The following is a 15,514-nucleotide window of genomic DNA, read 5'->3' as shown; positions in this document are numbered from 1 at the left end:
AGCGGAGACGGACTTCCGGTAGCGGTGATGCGGAGCTAAGCCGCACGTTCGGTGGCTCCCACTATTTTCGGACTTTGGGGCTCTTTTAAGGGCTTGGAGTGGTGCTGTTTGGACTTTTCCCCGTGTGGGAACACTCCTTCTCAGATTCTCCACCGGTGGATGGCCTGGACTAGGAGTGGAGCGGTCAGAAAATCGGCTTTGCAGTTGCGGCTACCGCAGCTCCCGCTACTTAAGGACTTTTGGGCCGATTTGAGGGCCCCAAACGGCGCTGTCTCGACGAATCCCGGTGGAGGAAGGTGTCTAGAGGAACATTCCCCATAATTTATGGTGCTCACCCGGAGTGGGGCAAAGGAAAAAGCTGCAGCAGCTCCCCAAGAAAAGCGAGGGAAGAAGGACAAAATGGCGGCCGGCGGAACACCCGAGGACTGGTGGAAGTGGGCGCAAGAGCAGCAGGCCTCTCTTCTGCGCTGTTTTGCGGAGCTGAAGGCTGAGTTGCTGGACTCCCTGACTGCGACTACCAACAAGCTGCTTGGGGCTTAGGCGGCCCAGGAGGTGTCCATTAGGGAGTTGCAGCAGCAGGCCGCTGAGCGGGAGGAGGAGGCCGTGGTCCTCGTGGGGAAAGTGGAGTTGCACGAGGCACTTCACAAAAAGTGGCAAGACCGCTTGGAGGAGCTGGACGTTCGCACAAGGCGAAAGAATTTGAGGATCCTGGGCCTGGCGGAGGGGTCGGATCTCCCGTCGTACGTGACCACGATGTTGAGCTCGTTGATGGGAGCGGGGTCCTTCCATTTGCCCCTGGAGCTTGAGGGAGCTCACAGAGTGCTAGCCAGGAGGCCTAAGGCAAATGAACCCCCGCGGGCGGTGCTGGTGCAGTTCCATCGATTTAGTGACCGGGAGTGTGTGCTGCGCTGGGCCAAGAAAGAGAGGAGCAGCAAATGGGAGAATTCGGTAGTGCGAATCTACCAGGACTGGAGTGCGGAGGTGGCAAAGCGGCGGGCCGGGTTCAACCGGACGAAGGCGGTGCTGCATGCCAAGCAGGTCAGATTTGGAATGCTGCAGCCTGCGCGTCTGTGGGTGACATACAAGGACCGGCACCACTACTTCGAGTCCCCAGAGGAGGCGTGGGCCTTTGTACAGGCGGAGAAACTGGACTCGAACTAGGGTCTGGGGACACACTATGGCCGTTGCTGTTTTCGCTGTTGCTGTTCTTCAATTTTGACACGTGTTTTTTTTATGCTGGTTTTCTTTTTGCTCTGTTTCCGGGTGGGTTTGTCTGTTGGGTATGGGTGTGGGGTATGTGGGGAACGTTGGGGGTATGTGCTTTATATGTTCTCTTCTGTACGGGGTTGGGGGTTGGGGTGAAACTGGATTTTGAGGAGCTGCGTCAGAAGGGTGGGGTGTGGCAGTGTGAAAGCGCGGGCTTTCCTCTGGTTGTCCGTGCTGCGGGGCAGGGGGGGGCGGAGCTGGAGGTGGGGGTGTGGCCTCTACTGGTTTTCTTTACTGCGCTGAAGCAGTGCCAAGGAGGTGTGGCAAGAGGGGGATGACCCCATGCCGGGAGGAGATGAGTTTTGGCAGGAGCTGCCGGGTCAGCAGAAGTCAGCTGACTCACGGAAGTACCATGGAGGGTGTGTCGCGGCTAGGAGGGGTCCTAGCCTGGGGGGGTGGGGGGAATACCGGGTTGCTGCTGGAATGGCCAGGAAGGAGCTGGCGTGGGCCGGGGGGGTCGGGGAGAGGCGTTATCGCCATGGGAAACGGGTCAGGCGGGGCGAGCTGGCCTGGGGTGAGCAGTTGATAAGCTATGGCTAGCCGGCGGGGGAGAGGGGCAGGTTGCCCTCTGATCCGGCTGATTACCTGGAACGTGAGGGGGCTGAATGGGCCGGTTAAGAGAACTAGGGTATTTTCTCATCTGAAGGGGCTGAAGGCGGACGTGGCTATGCTCCAGGAGACCCACTTGAAGGTGGCGGACCAGGTTCGTCTGAGGAAGGGGTGGGTGGGGCAGGTTTTTCACTCAGGATTGGACGCGAAGAACCGGGGGGTGGCGATTCTGGTGGGGAAGAGGGTGGCGTTCGAGGGGGCTGAGGTGGTGTCGGACAAGGAGGGCAGATATATTATGGTGAAGGGTAGGCTGCAGGGAGAGAAGGTGGTGCTGGTTAATGTATATGCCCCGAATTGGGATGATGCCGGCTTCATGAGGCACTTGTTGGGCCGCATTCCGGACCTGGAGGCAGGGGGCCTGATCATGGGGGGAGACTTTAACATAGTGCTGGATCCCCCACTGGACCGGTCCAGTTCAAGGACGGGTAGGAGACCGGCGGCGGCCAAAGTGCTGAGGGGGTTTATGGACCAGATGGGAGGGGTGGATCCTTGGAGGTTTGGGAGGCTGAGAGCGCGGGAGTATTCCTTTTTCTCCCATGTCCATAGGGTCTCTTCCCGAATAGATTTTTTCATCCTGAGCAGGGGATTGATCCCGAAGGTGCAGGATGCAGAGTATTCGGCCATAGTGATTTCAGACCATGCTCCGCACTGGGTTGATCTGGAGATGGGGGACACGTGGGACCAGCGCCCGCTCTGGCGCCTGGATGTGGGGCTGCTGGCTGATGAGGTGGTGTGTAGGAGGGTCCGGGGAAGTATTGAGGGGTATCTTGATACCAACGACACGGGGGAGGTCCGGGTGGGGATGGTCTGGGAGGCTCTGAAAGCAGTGATCCGGGGGGAGCTGATCTCCATCCGGGCCCATAGGGAAAGGAGGGAGAGGAAGGAGAGGGAGAGACTGGTGGGGGAGCTCCTGGATGTGGACAGGAGATGCGCGGAGGCACCGGAGGGGGGGTTGCTGGGGGAACGGCGTAGTTTGCAGGCCAAATTTGACTTGTTGACCACCAGAAAGGCGGAGACACAGTGGAGGAGGTCGCAGGGCACGGTATACGAGTACGGGGAGAAGGCGGGCAGGATGTTGGTGCACCAGCTCCTCAGGCGAGATGCGGCTAGCGAAATTGGTGGAGTGACGGATAGGGGTGGGAATGTAGTGCAGAAGGGGACAGAAGTAAATGGGGTCTTTAGGGACTTCTATGAGGAACTGTACCGGTCAGAACCTCCGATGGGGAGAGGGGGGGATGGAGAGCTTCATGAACAGGCTATGGTTCCCAAGGGTTCAAGAGGAGCTGGTAGAGGGGCTGGGGGCGCCGATAGAGTTGGAGGAGCTAGTCAGGGGGATTGGACAAATGCAGTCAGGTAAGGCGCCGGGGTCGGACGGGTTCCCGGTGGAATTTTATAAAAAGTATGCGGATCTGGTGGGCCCCCTGTTGGTGCGAGCCTTCAATGAGGCATGGGAGTGGGGGGCGTTGCCCCCGACGATGTCGCGGGCACTGATCGCTCTGATTCTGAAGCGGGATAAGGACCCCTTGCAGTGTGGATCATACAGGCCTATCTCGCTCCTCAATGTTGACGCTAAGTTGCTGGCGAAGATCCTGGCCACCAGGATAGAGGACTGTGTGCCAGGGGTGATACACGAGGATCAGACAGGATTTGTCAAGGGACGGCAGCTCAACACGAATGTGCGGAGACTGCTAAATGTTATTATGATGCCGGCAGTGGAGGGGGAGGTGGAGATAGTGGTGGCGCTGGATACGGAGAAAGCGTTTGATAGAGTTGAGTGGGGGTACCTGTGGGAGGTGCTGGAGCGGTTCGGATTCGGGGAGGGATTCATCAAATGGGTGAGGCTGCTCTACGCGGCTCCGATGGCAAGTGTAGTTACCAATGGAAGGAGATCGGAGTACTTTAGGCTCTACCGTGGGACCAGGCAGGGGTGCCCCCTGTCCCCCTTGCTCTTTGCACTGGCGATTGAACCTTTGGCTATGGCGTTGAGGGAGTCAGGGAGATGGAGGGGTCTGGTGCGGGGTGGGGAGGAACATCGTGTATCGCTGTATGCGGACGACCTGCTGTTGTATGTGGCGGATCCAGAAGGGAGAATGCCGGGGGTGATGGAGCTGTTAGCGGAATTTGGGGGCTTCTCGGGCTAGAAGTTAAATTTAGGCAAGAGTGAGGTATTTGTAGTACACCCGGGTGATCAGGAGGAGGGAATTGGGAGACTCCCATTTAAGAGGGCAGTGAAGAGTTTCAGATACCTGGGGGTGCAGGTGGCCAGGAGTTGGGGGACTCTCCATAAGCTTAATTTTACCAGGCTGGTGGAACAGATGGAGGAGGAATTTAAAAGGTGGGACATGGTGCCGCTATCGTTGGCGGGTAGAGTGCAGTCCGTCAAAATGACAGTTCTCCCGAGGTTCTTGTTCCTTTTTCAGTGTTTGCCCATCTTTATCCCTAGGGCCTTTTTTAGAAGGGTGACTAGCAGCATCATGAGCTTTGTTTGGGCGCATGGGACCCCGAGGGTGAAGAGGGTCTTCTTGGAGCGGGGTAGAGATGGGGGGGGGGGGGCTGGCGTTACCCAATCTCTCGGGGTATTATTGGGTGGCCAATGTGTCGATGGTGCGCAAGTGGGTAATGGAGGGGGAGGGGGCAGCATGGAACAGATGGAGAGGGCGTCCTGTGGAGATACAAGCCTGGGGGCCCTGGTAACGGCGCCGTGGCTGCTCCCTCCTACGAGGTATACCACGAGGTACAAGGGTTCTTTAGGCGGTGGCAACCTTTTCTCGACTTTCTGGCTCAACGATAGGGTACGGGGACAGTAGCAGCAGCAACCCGGGGGGGAGGGGGAGGGAAAGGGTGAGGGGGGGACGGACGGACAATGACTATGTTTGTTTATTTAATTTAAATTTATTTTTAAGTTCTTTTGTTGTTCATTGGGGTTGGGGGGTTGGGGGATGGGGTACATGCGTCGATACGGTCTGGGGGTGTTACAGTTATTATGGGTTATTTTGTTGCATTTCATTGTTTGTCGTTATGTTTTATATTTTCTGTAAAAAATTCCAATTAAAATTATATTAAAAAAAACATAGTCAAGTGACTCAGGGGTATGGGTTAGCGACATGGTTGGTTTTCGCAGGATTGAGAAAATTAAGTTCACCCTGAGAGAATCAGTGTTAGAATTCGTTCGGAGGTGCCATTGACTTCTTTGGGGGAAACTAAACTGTTAGCAGATTCAATAAGGGGAGGGGTTAGGTTAGTTATGTTTCGGCAGGAACAGTGAGAAGAGATGGAATGGTGTGTTTACATTTATATTTGTATCTTTTGTTATTATAAAGCCACAAATGCCTTAATAAAATGCAAAGTGACTCAAGGAAATTCACAGAAGTGTTACCCAATTATACGAGACAGAGTCACATTAGATGATCATTTTTGGGTACCAAGGAAATCAAGACAGAGCAGGATAGATCCAAAATACAGTAGTCCCCCGTTATACCCCACCGCAATACCGCGGTTCGCGATATACCGCGGGGGGGGCTTATGGACCCCAACTGTCAGTTGTGTCAATTTCAGCGGCCCGCTGATTATTTCAGTGAGAGCAGCTTCCCTCTCTGGATCAAAGTGAGCCGGCCGCTGAAATTGACACTGCAGGCTGCTCTCTCCCTCCAATCAGAAACATTAAAACTTAAAAGTTGGATTGGAGGGAGAGAGCAGCGGGCAGTGTCAATTTCAGCGGCCGGCTCACTTTGATCCAGAGAGGGAAGCTGCTCTCTCACTGAAACAATCAGCCGGCCACTGAAATTGACACTGCCGAGGGGGGGGCGGGTGTTGGGGGGGGGGGGGGGGGGGGGGGGGGAAGAGAAGAAGAGGGGGGGGCGGGTGTTGGGGGGGGGAAGAGGGGGGGGCGGGTGTTGGGGGAGACCCCCCTGTGGGTGTGGGGGAGACCCCCCCTGGGGGTGTGGGGGAGAGAAGGTGGACCTGCGGGTGTTGGGGGAGAGAGGAGGGCCCTGCGGGTGTTGGGGGGGGGGGGGGGAGGGGAGAAAGAGGAGGGGGCGGGTGTTGGGGGGGGGGGGGGAGAAAGAGGGGGGCGGGTGTGGGGGAGACCCCCCTAGGGGTGTGGGGGAGAGAGGGGGGCCCTGCGGGTGTTGCAGGAGAGAGGGGGGCCCTGCGGGTGTTGGGGGACGGGGGAGGAGAGGGGGGGGGGGGGAAGGAGGAGAGGGGGGGAGGGGGCGAGCCGGAGGGTGCGGGGGGGACAGGGGGCAAGCCGGACGCTGTGGGGGAGAGCAGGAGGGTGTGGGGGAGAGGGAGCGAGCCGGAGGGGGTGGGGGGAGAGGGTATGAGCCGGAGGGTGTGGGGGGAGAGGGGGCGAGCCGGAGGGTGTTGGGGGGGGGAAGAGGGGGCGAGTCGGAGGGTGTGGGGGGAGAGGGGTCTAGTTGGAGGATGTGGGGGGGGGGGGGGAAGAGGGGGCAAACCGGAGGAAAAAAAAAGAAATTGACACTGCCGGCTGCTCTCTCCCTCCAATCAGAAACATTAAAACTTAAAAGTTGGATTGGAGGGAGAGAGCAGCGGCCAGTGTCAATTTCAGCGGCCGGCTGATTTCAGTGAGAGCAGCTTCCTTCTCCGGATCAAAGTGAGCCGGCCGCTGAAATTTTAATTTGATCCACGATGGGGGTTTTAAATTTATTTAAAAATCTATGCTAGCCCTTCCCATTGTGAGTCTACGGGGGTCTGACCTCTCCCCCCGCCCCCCCCGTAGACTCACAAGGGGAAGCGCATGCATAGATTTTTAAATAAATTTAAAACCCCCATCATGGATATCCGCGGCTCGGTTGCAACGCGGGTGGCTGTCTTGGACCCCAACACCCGCGTTATAAAGGGGGACTACTGTAGTAGCACACCTTCACTGTCAAGAGCAATGAAGGACGAGCAATAAATTCTGGCCATGCTAGCAACCTTCACTGCCAGGCAGAATTTTTAAAATCAGCCGTGACCTTGTTGAATAGCAGCACAGGCTTCAAGGGTCAAATGTCCAACTCCTATTCCTATTGCTTGAAGTTCCCAGGCGGATAAGTCACCAAAAGCCTGGTCAAAGAGGTAGGTATTAATCAGCATTTTAAAAAGGAGAGAGGGGTAAGAGTTATAGAGATTTAAGGAAATAGAGCTGCAGGCATAGCCAAAGGAGCAGCAATCACAAGAGGCCAAAATAGAGGAAGCCAGAGGTGCAGCAGTGTGGTAAGCATTACCCAATTACAAATCGGTAAAGCTGTGGTATTTGCCTTCACTTCTGTCCTCCAACCCAAATAAACCATGTAAATTATGAATCCTAGTTTCATGCCCATCAAAATAAGGTCACTACTAAACCTGGATGCATCGCAGATGTGGCACACAGAATCCAAAGCAGTATCTACCTCCAGTTTGTTAACAGACAGCCGAATCCCAGCTACCCACTTGCCATCGTTACCGGGTATAACTTCCATGGGGCTCCGCAAGAACTGAAGGCCCCATTCTTTGCTGGCTGCTGCTCGGCGCTCAGCTTCATTCCCAGAAGGCTTGTCAAGAGCAGTTTTTATCATAAGCTCAGACAGCCGCTTCCTTGGTCTTGGCAAGTCTGGAAAGACAGAATTTAGTAAAGATATTAAGGTCAAATGGTTTCTTAATGACTAAAACAGGCAAAAGCGTCTTTTGAGAGGCAAGGACCAATCGGTTAAAGATAGGGGGCGAGATTCTCCCAAAACGGGAGAAATCGTAAAGCTGCCGTAAACCCGGGCGGGTTTTACGGCAGCGCGCCCCTTCCCGACCGGGGACCGATTCTGGTCCCCGGTCGGGGCTAGCAGCCCGACGCCGTAGGCTCCGGCAAGACGGGCTTAACGAAAATCGTTAAGCCTGCTTGCCGGAGTTAGCGCCGGCTGACGCGTCATATGACGTCAGCCGCGCATGCGCAGTTTGGAAGACTCCAACCCGCGCGTGCGCGGGTGACGTCATCGCGTTTTTGCGCCTCAGCCGCCTCAGCCCCTCAGCCGCGAATGGATACTGCGGGGCGGCGGAAGGACAAGTAGTGCGCGGGCATCGGGCCCGCTGCCCGCGATCGGTGCCCACCGATCGTGGGCCCATGGCACCCTTGGCACGGCCGTGCCAATCGGTGCCATGGTTATTAATAGCAAGTTTGTGACGCCGTTTTTACGAACGGCAAGACCAGGTGTGTTTGCCGTTCGTAAAAACGGCGGAAACGGCTGGGACTTCGGCCCATCTAACAGCTGAGAATCGCTGCCGGCCGTAAAAAAACGGCGGCAGCGATTCGGGTCGGGACTTCGGCGGGGGGGGTGGGAGAATAGCGGGAGGGCGGCAAAAATGTCGGGAAGGCCCTCCCGCTATTCTCCCACCCGTCGTGGGGGGCGGAGAATTTCGCCCTAAGTACCTGTCTGGATCTTTTAGCCTCTACTTTCTAGACAGGAGTGCTGTTCGATGATCCATTAGTTATAAATGCAACACATAATTTGGTAGTCCCAGGTAATTCCCTCTCTAAAATGATGTCATTGTGTGTAGTATACCCATTTAAACGCCTGGTGCCTTTACATTCTTTTGCACAACCGTGCAACCACCCCCCTCCCCAACACCCCACGGATTCCAAGTTGCCTAAACCATCTGCCTTTAAACATTGTGGAAAGGAGATTCCAGATTTACAACAGAGTCTCACCAAACTTTCTTCTTTAATGAGCAGATATTTTCCTAGAATGAAGCCAAAGTGTCAATCCCACTTATAAATCTGGATACCACAGAATCATGGTATTAAGGATGGTCAAGTTAAAAAAATATATTTTTCTCCTTGAAATAATAAGAAGAATCTTTAGTGTCACAGGTAGGCTTACATTAATGATGGAATAAAGTGACTGTGAAAATCCCCTAGTCGCCACACTCCAACACCTATTCGGGTACACCGAGGAAGAATTCAGAATGTCCAATTCACCCAACAAGCACGTCTTTCAGGACTTGTGGGAGGAAACTGGAACACCCGGAGGAAACTCACGCAGACACGGGGAGAATGTGCAGACTCCACACACACAGTGACCCAAGCTGTAAATCAAAACTGGCACGGTGAAGCTACAGTGCTAACCACTGTGCTACCGTTGCAATCAGGTGATGTTACGTTCAAACAAAGCAAGTTACCTACATTTGCCACGGTCTTCAGCTTCAAACAGTTATAGTGAAATAGACATTTATATTTAAATGCTTGTTCCCAACACTATAATTTTAATTATCCCAGTTTTCTATAGATTACACCTTGACAATGCAATACCAACATTTGAATCCTATACTTACATTGGAGTGTACATTGCCTTTGCAATTAACTCAGCAACTTATTAAATGAGATCTATAACCAACAGATCAGAACCAAGGTCTGTAATCCTGCCACATCCAGTCATGAATGGTGGTGGACAATTGAACACTCACTGGAGGATATTCCACAACTATCCCCATCCTAAAATCTAACTGTGCCAATTATCGTCCCGTTAGTTTACACTCAATCATTAATAAGTGATGGAAGGGGTCAAAACAGTTCACGCTACCATTTCCACTCAGCTTCTGTCCTTACTTCACCTTGGTTCAAACATGGATAAAAAGAGAGCTGAACTCCAAGGGGAAGCTGGGGTGGATGAGAGTGACTGCCTTTGACATCAAGGCAGCATTTGATCGAGTATGGCATCAAGGTGCCCAAGCAATACTGGGGTCAATGGGAATCAGGGTGAAACCCTCCACTGGAGTCATACCTAGCACAAAGGAAGATAGCTGCAGTTGTTGGAAGTCAATCATCTCAGTTCCAGGCCATCACAGAGTTCCTCAACAAAAAAAGTGTGAACGGATGGTGGACCACCTCACCATCCTCTATCCCGGAGTCCCTGCATATTAACAATCTCTCACTATGCCAGAGGGGTTGGTGACCTTATCATGGTACAGAGATCTTCAAACAAGAGGAATGCCTTTGGTGCATCAGCTTGAAAATCAGAGGAATGGTTCCAAACAAAGTGCCACTGATTTGAAGAAATGCAAAGCAGATATTGAACTACCTCTGCAATGTTTTGCAATGATATGCAGCCTGGATTTGAGACAAAAGAACTGGCATTACTGCCTAGCATAGCCACAGATATCAAAGTGGAAAGATGGTGGCATAGTGATTTGCCAGTGTAATAATTCAGAGACCCAGACTAATGTTCTGGGGACAAGGGTTCACATCCCACCACAGCAGCTGGTGGAATTTAAATTCAATTAATAATGCCTGGGATAGTTATGGAGAGGATGGGGACCCAGTAAAGCTGGAAAAGAGGAAGGGAGGTACAGACGAGCTTTGACCGACTATCTACCAGGAAGGCAGTGCGCCAACTGAGGCGAGCTAGGGGTGCAGTTTACGGACATGGAGAGAAGGCTGTTAGCAGGTCATCTCCGGAGGGAGGCAGCGGCAAGGGAAATTGGACAGGTGAGGGATAGGGCAGGGAAGATGGTAGTGGCGCCGGATCTGATTAACAAGGTTTTTGAGGAATTTCATGAGAGGTTGTACAGGTCAGGGCCAACTGGGGGGGGGGGGGGGGGGGGGGTGTTGCCACAAACCTTGGGGCAGGCATCAATCTCCCTGTTGCTAAAAAAAGATAAGGATCCGACAGAGTGAGGGTCGTATAGGCCCATATCACTTCTGGATGTGGACGCAAAAATATTGGCGAAGGTACTGGCGGGTAAGCTGGAGGAGTGCCTCCCGAAGGTGATAGGTGAAGATCAGACGGGATTCGAGAGAGGGAGGCAGCTCTTTTCAAACATTAGAAGGGTATTGAACGTCATTATGGCACCAGCAGAGGGGAAGGAAAGAGAGGTGGTTGTGGCACTGGACACTGAGAAGGCGTTCGACCGGGTTGAATGGGGGTACTTGATGGCAGTTCTGGAGCGGTTTGGGATTGGACCAAGATTTGTGAATTGGGTAAATACAAGGAGCCGAGGGAGAGTGTCCGCACAAACAACATCAGCTCAAGATACTTCTCTCCACCGTGGGACTAGGCAGGGATGTCCTATGTCCCCCCCATGCTGTTTGCACTCGCGATTGAGCCGTTGGCCATCGCATTAAGACGTTTGGGGTAGGGAAAGGAATAGTGCGTGGGGGAGATAGAGCAGAGGGTGTCGACCGAGTGTGTCAATAGGGGGAATATTGGAGCTGCTTCGACTGTTTGGGTCTTTCTCGGGATACAAGATGAATTTAGACAAGAGTGAATATTTTGTAGTATCTCAGCCAGGTGTGGGGGCAGGGGTGGGTGGCTGCCATTCCGTAGGGCAGGGACTCTACGGAATGCCTGCCGATTTTCCTGCCAAACGCTTTTTTCAGAGAGATTGAGGGAAGGATTACATCGTTCATATGGGGAGAGAAGGTGGCCAGAGTTAGAAAGGTGCTACTACAGAGGGGAAGGCAGGCAGGGGGTTTGGGCCTTCCGAACCCGATGTATTACTACTGGGCAGCGAATGTGGAGAAGGTGCGGAGCTAGGTAAGAGGGGTTGATTCCCAGTGGGTCAGAATGGAGGAGTGTTTGTGCAGGGGGTCAAGATTGAAAGCACTAACAACGGCCCCGCTCCCGATAGCTCCGGGAAAGTAGCTTCATTGAAAATTTGGAGGCAGTTCCGCCAACACTTTTGGTTGGGGGTAGGGTCAAGGGAAATGCCGATTCGGGGGAACTACAGATTTGAGTCAGGGAGATGGGATGGAAATTTTCAGAAATTGGGAGGAGATGGGGATTAAAACACGAAAGGATTTGATTCTTAGGGTCGGTTTGCAGGATTAAAGGAGCTGGAAGTGAAGTATGGGCTGGAGCAGGGGAAATGTTTCGATATATGCAGGTTCGAGATTTTGCTAGAAATGAGATACAGAATTTCCCAGAGGAGCCGGCCTCCACATTGCTGGAGGAGGTGCTGACGACAGGGGGACTAGAGAGGGGGGCTGTGTCAGCGGTCTACGGAGCTATTTTGGAGGAGAGGGCACCACTGGAAGGTATCAAAGCAAAGTGGGAGGAAGAGTTGGGAGAGGATATGGAGGGGCGGCTCTGGTGTGAGGTGCTCCGGAGAGTAAATGCTTCCACCTCGTGTGCAAGGTTGGGGCTGATACACAGGAAGGTGATATACAGAGCACACCTCACGAGGGCGAGCAGGAGCCGATTTATGAAGGATGTGTGAGCACGTTGCGGGGGGGGGGGGGGGGGGGGGGGGGGGCTAATCACGTTCATATGTTTTGGTCCTGTCCAAACCTAGAGGACTACTGGAAGGAGGGTTTTAGGATAATTTCTAAAGTGGTGCACGTGAAACTGGACCCGAGCCCCCGGGTTGCCATATTCGGGGTGTCGGACCAGCCAGGGTTGGAAACGGGTGTGGAGACAGATGTTGTAGCCTTCGCCTCGTTGATCACCCGAAGGCAGATCCTGATGGGTTGGAGAGCAGCCTCTCCACGCTGTGCCCTGGCTCGAGATGGTTAAGTTTGAACTGAGGGGAAGGACAGAGGGGTTCTACAATTCATGGGCATTATTCATTATGCACTTTCAAGAACTGGATAACATCGAACATTAGTTGGGGGGGGGGGGGACGACGACACGATGGGTGTTAATGGGGGCTATGGGGGATTCCTGATTCCTTTTTGTCAGTTGTTTATGTGAACACGTGGGTGAATGTTTTGGGTTTGGTGGGAGGATGGGATCCTCGTTATTGCTTTGGGGATTGGCATATTTGTTACTGATTATAGTTTATTGTTAGTGGGTGTAAATTGAGGAGAAAATGTGAAAAAGGAGAATAAATAAATACTTAATAACATCTGCGATAGTTTCATGGTCACCATTACGATCATAGATAGTTGTAAAATTCCAGCTGGTTCACTAATGTCTTTTAGCAACAGAGTGTACTCACATTTCATAATGCAGCAAGCAATCGGTACTGCTCAGGCTGCAACTAGTTATCGATATTACATTGGCAAAGGGCTGCACTTTCGAATGTGGAGAATGCAACGGCGCACAGTGCAAACAAGAGCTCATGACTTAATTTGCTCTATGTATGCCTTCTGTGATTCAGCTAGGCCATTGTTCAATATTGCACCAGAGTGGCTTTGCATTGACAAGACCTTGTCCATGCTTCAACAAGATTCCCCAGCCTTTATTCACAGTAAGGAGATTTTAATTTTAACTATCCATTAAATATGTTGCCACCTGCAGAATGCCATGAGAGTCTAAATTGATAAGAGTTGATAAGATCATAATTTTATAATTCCAAATAAGAATTTGGAACACTTAATTCTGGTCTAAAGCAAATTAATTTCAAAGGGGATTGGGGAAAAGAAAGAAATGTGCCCTGAATTTTCATTCCCACAAAAATATTGATGTGCTTCAACGCATTGTGGAAATTCCACCCAATTTTGATTAATTATAGTAGCATTTTTGTTTGGTCTCACGTGGCCATAGCAGAACGAGAGTGCCCCTTTCCGATCACAAAATGCATGATTAAACAAAATCAAAAGTAGACATTGATGAATATTGCTCACTCGAAGCACAGATACGTAATCAAATAGAAATTAAGCATTGCAAGTACGTTATCTTGCATAACAAGTCTGTACAGTTCGCCTTGAGTATGCGCTTCGATGTGATCGGTGAGTAGGGCCTTCCTGCTTGCATGCATTATTATTGCAAAATATTGTGCATCCATGAAAACAGTTATCACATGGGTAGATAGCAAGCGCATGTCATTTACCAAAGATTAATGCCCAATCAAAAGCATGCTACATAGTAATGCCTTAAGTACGGTCTCCCGCAATTGAGATTTTCAACGCATCAAACAGAAGCAGTTTTAGCACAAGTTGTTTCTTTTTCAAACCTGACTTTTTTCCAAGACCATAGGCCTCAAGACTTGTACGACGAACCCAGTGAAGGTTCGACAATTCTTTCACCTAATTAAGTGCTTTGGAAACATGAAACAATTTGCATTGATAAAGAGCTTTTTTCTTCAGTCTGCACTCCTGTCAAAATGGGATATCTGCATTGGAAATCTGGTGGATTCTTCATTCTCCTAGTGATCAATAATAGAATGAGCTTCAACATCTGGCACAGTGAACCTTTCACTTGCAGTAACCTCACATCAGCATGCTACAGAAAATCACATTTGGACAGAAAGTAAGAAATCCAGACTTTATTGGCCTTCACTTAAAAAAATACAACCTTGACTGTTTATGACATGATTTAATAACCCAACCCAGATTTCAGACCTTGAGAAAATCTCATTGGCCATGAGAAGATAGCGCTCCAAGGATGAGTTATCCATCAGAAAAATAAAAAACAAATGTGGAAAAATTACAACACATACCACTAAAAACATTTTTGGATTTGAGCAGTGGTTTATACAAAAGAAAAGCAAACCCTACTAGGCTTTCTGAAGCAAGGCTAGCCATTTAAAAGTCAATTAACGTGCTTAAGGGAGGGAATAAGATACCAGCAAAGTAACTACTAAATAAGTGATTGTAGGCCTCACCTTTAACAATCTCTCTGATCCCTTCAAAGTCACTCAGATGCAGCAATGGACGAGCACCAGGCAAATTAATCATCTCTCGCAACTCCTAACGGAGGGAAAGAAGAGAATAAAGCTGCTTTACACTCAAATCATGAATGCAGCAGTTATCATGACAAATAATGAATGAATATTAATTTCAAGGCCTTTTTAAAGAATCAAGTTTGTCACTCTATAGTTTTAGAAAAATAAATCCTGCAAACAGAACTCATCTCCTGTAATCAGAAAACTACTTTTGCAGTAATTGGCTCTTCAATTTTATAACTCATTATTGGTTATCGTATTTGCAGAAATTTCATACTAATATCACGGTCTAAATTGGCAAATTAAAAGCTCAACCATGGCTCATATTGGTGGCAGCTTACGGGCCTGGTAATTGACAGCATTTCACTGAAAAGCCTTTCTGAAAGACTGCACAGAGGCCTAATTAAGTAAACATTGAATCTATGGGAACTTTCACTCCATCTCCATCCACAATCAATATCAGACACCGTCCAGAAGTAAAACGGGAAAAATATTAGTGGACATTAAATTGCACATCAACAAGTTTGGTTAAGTTTACTGGTTTTAGCACATAATCCAACTCAAAGATTGACTGGCGAGAGAAGACATAATTTCTAAATGGAGGGAGCTTCTGAACAGTCAGCTGTAACAGGTGGAACATTTGCACCATGAATCGAGACATTTTTGACACCTGCAGATCAGTGTCCTGGAGTCGAGTCAAGTCGCGCTGCCCCCCCCTCTTTCTTCTCCCCCCCCCCCCCCACCCCAAAAAAAAGTTTGCAGCAGGCTGCCTTGCCATCTCAACGGGTGAAAATCGCAAAGGATGCACAAACATCTCCTGGACTGGCCTCGCCTCACATCACTCAAAGTACGCAGCAGACTAATCAACCTGGGCCACATTACACAGTTTGCATTAACAGAGTCAAAGATATATTATACCAACACACACTATGTAGTATATCTGGCCTGTAAGTGAAAAAAACTTGCAAAATATAACATTAAAAAGTTCAGTGTTCAAGGTATCAGTACAGATAAAGAATAAAATATTCAATTTTGAAACACTGATAGGTGCTTGGCAGACCATCTTCTG

The 15,514-nt window shown here is 50.8% G+C and overlaps 1 protein-coding gene across 1 annotated transcript in view; it reads right to left on the bottom strand.

Moving 5' to 3' along the window:
* The window catches only part of fdxr (ferredoxin reductase), a 35,589-nt gene that overhangs the window by 6,965 nt on the left and 13,110 nt on the right, over window positions 1-15,514 (bottom strand). The window contains exons 8-9 of the mRNA XM_038776904.1: window positions 14,386-14,470; window positions 7,266-7,465 (exon numbers count right to left, since the gene is read on the bottom strand). Of these exons, the coding sequence (XP_038632832.1) occupies window positions 7,266-7,465; window positions 14,386-14,470 (285 nt within the window). The remainder of the gene's footprint in view (window positions 1-7,265; window positions 7,466-14,385; window positions 14,471-15,514) is intronic.

The sequence above is a fragment of the Scyliorhinus canicula genome, chromosome 18, assembly GCF_902713615.1.
Source record: "Scyliorhinus canicula chromosome 18, sScyCan1.1, whole genome shotgun sequence".
Classification (NCBI taxonomy): Eukaryota; Metazoa; Chordata; class Chondrichthyes; order Carcharhiniformes; family Scyliorhinidae; genus Scyliorhinus; species Scyliorhinus canicula.
The sequence above is the reverse complement of the archived record's forward strand: the minus strand, read 5'-3'. Positions and strand labels throughout refer to the sequence as shown.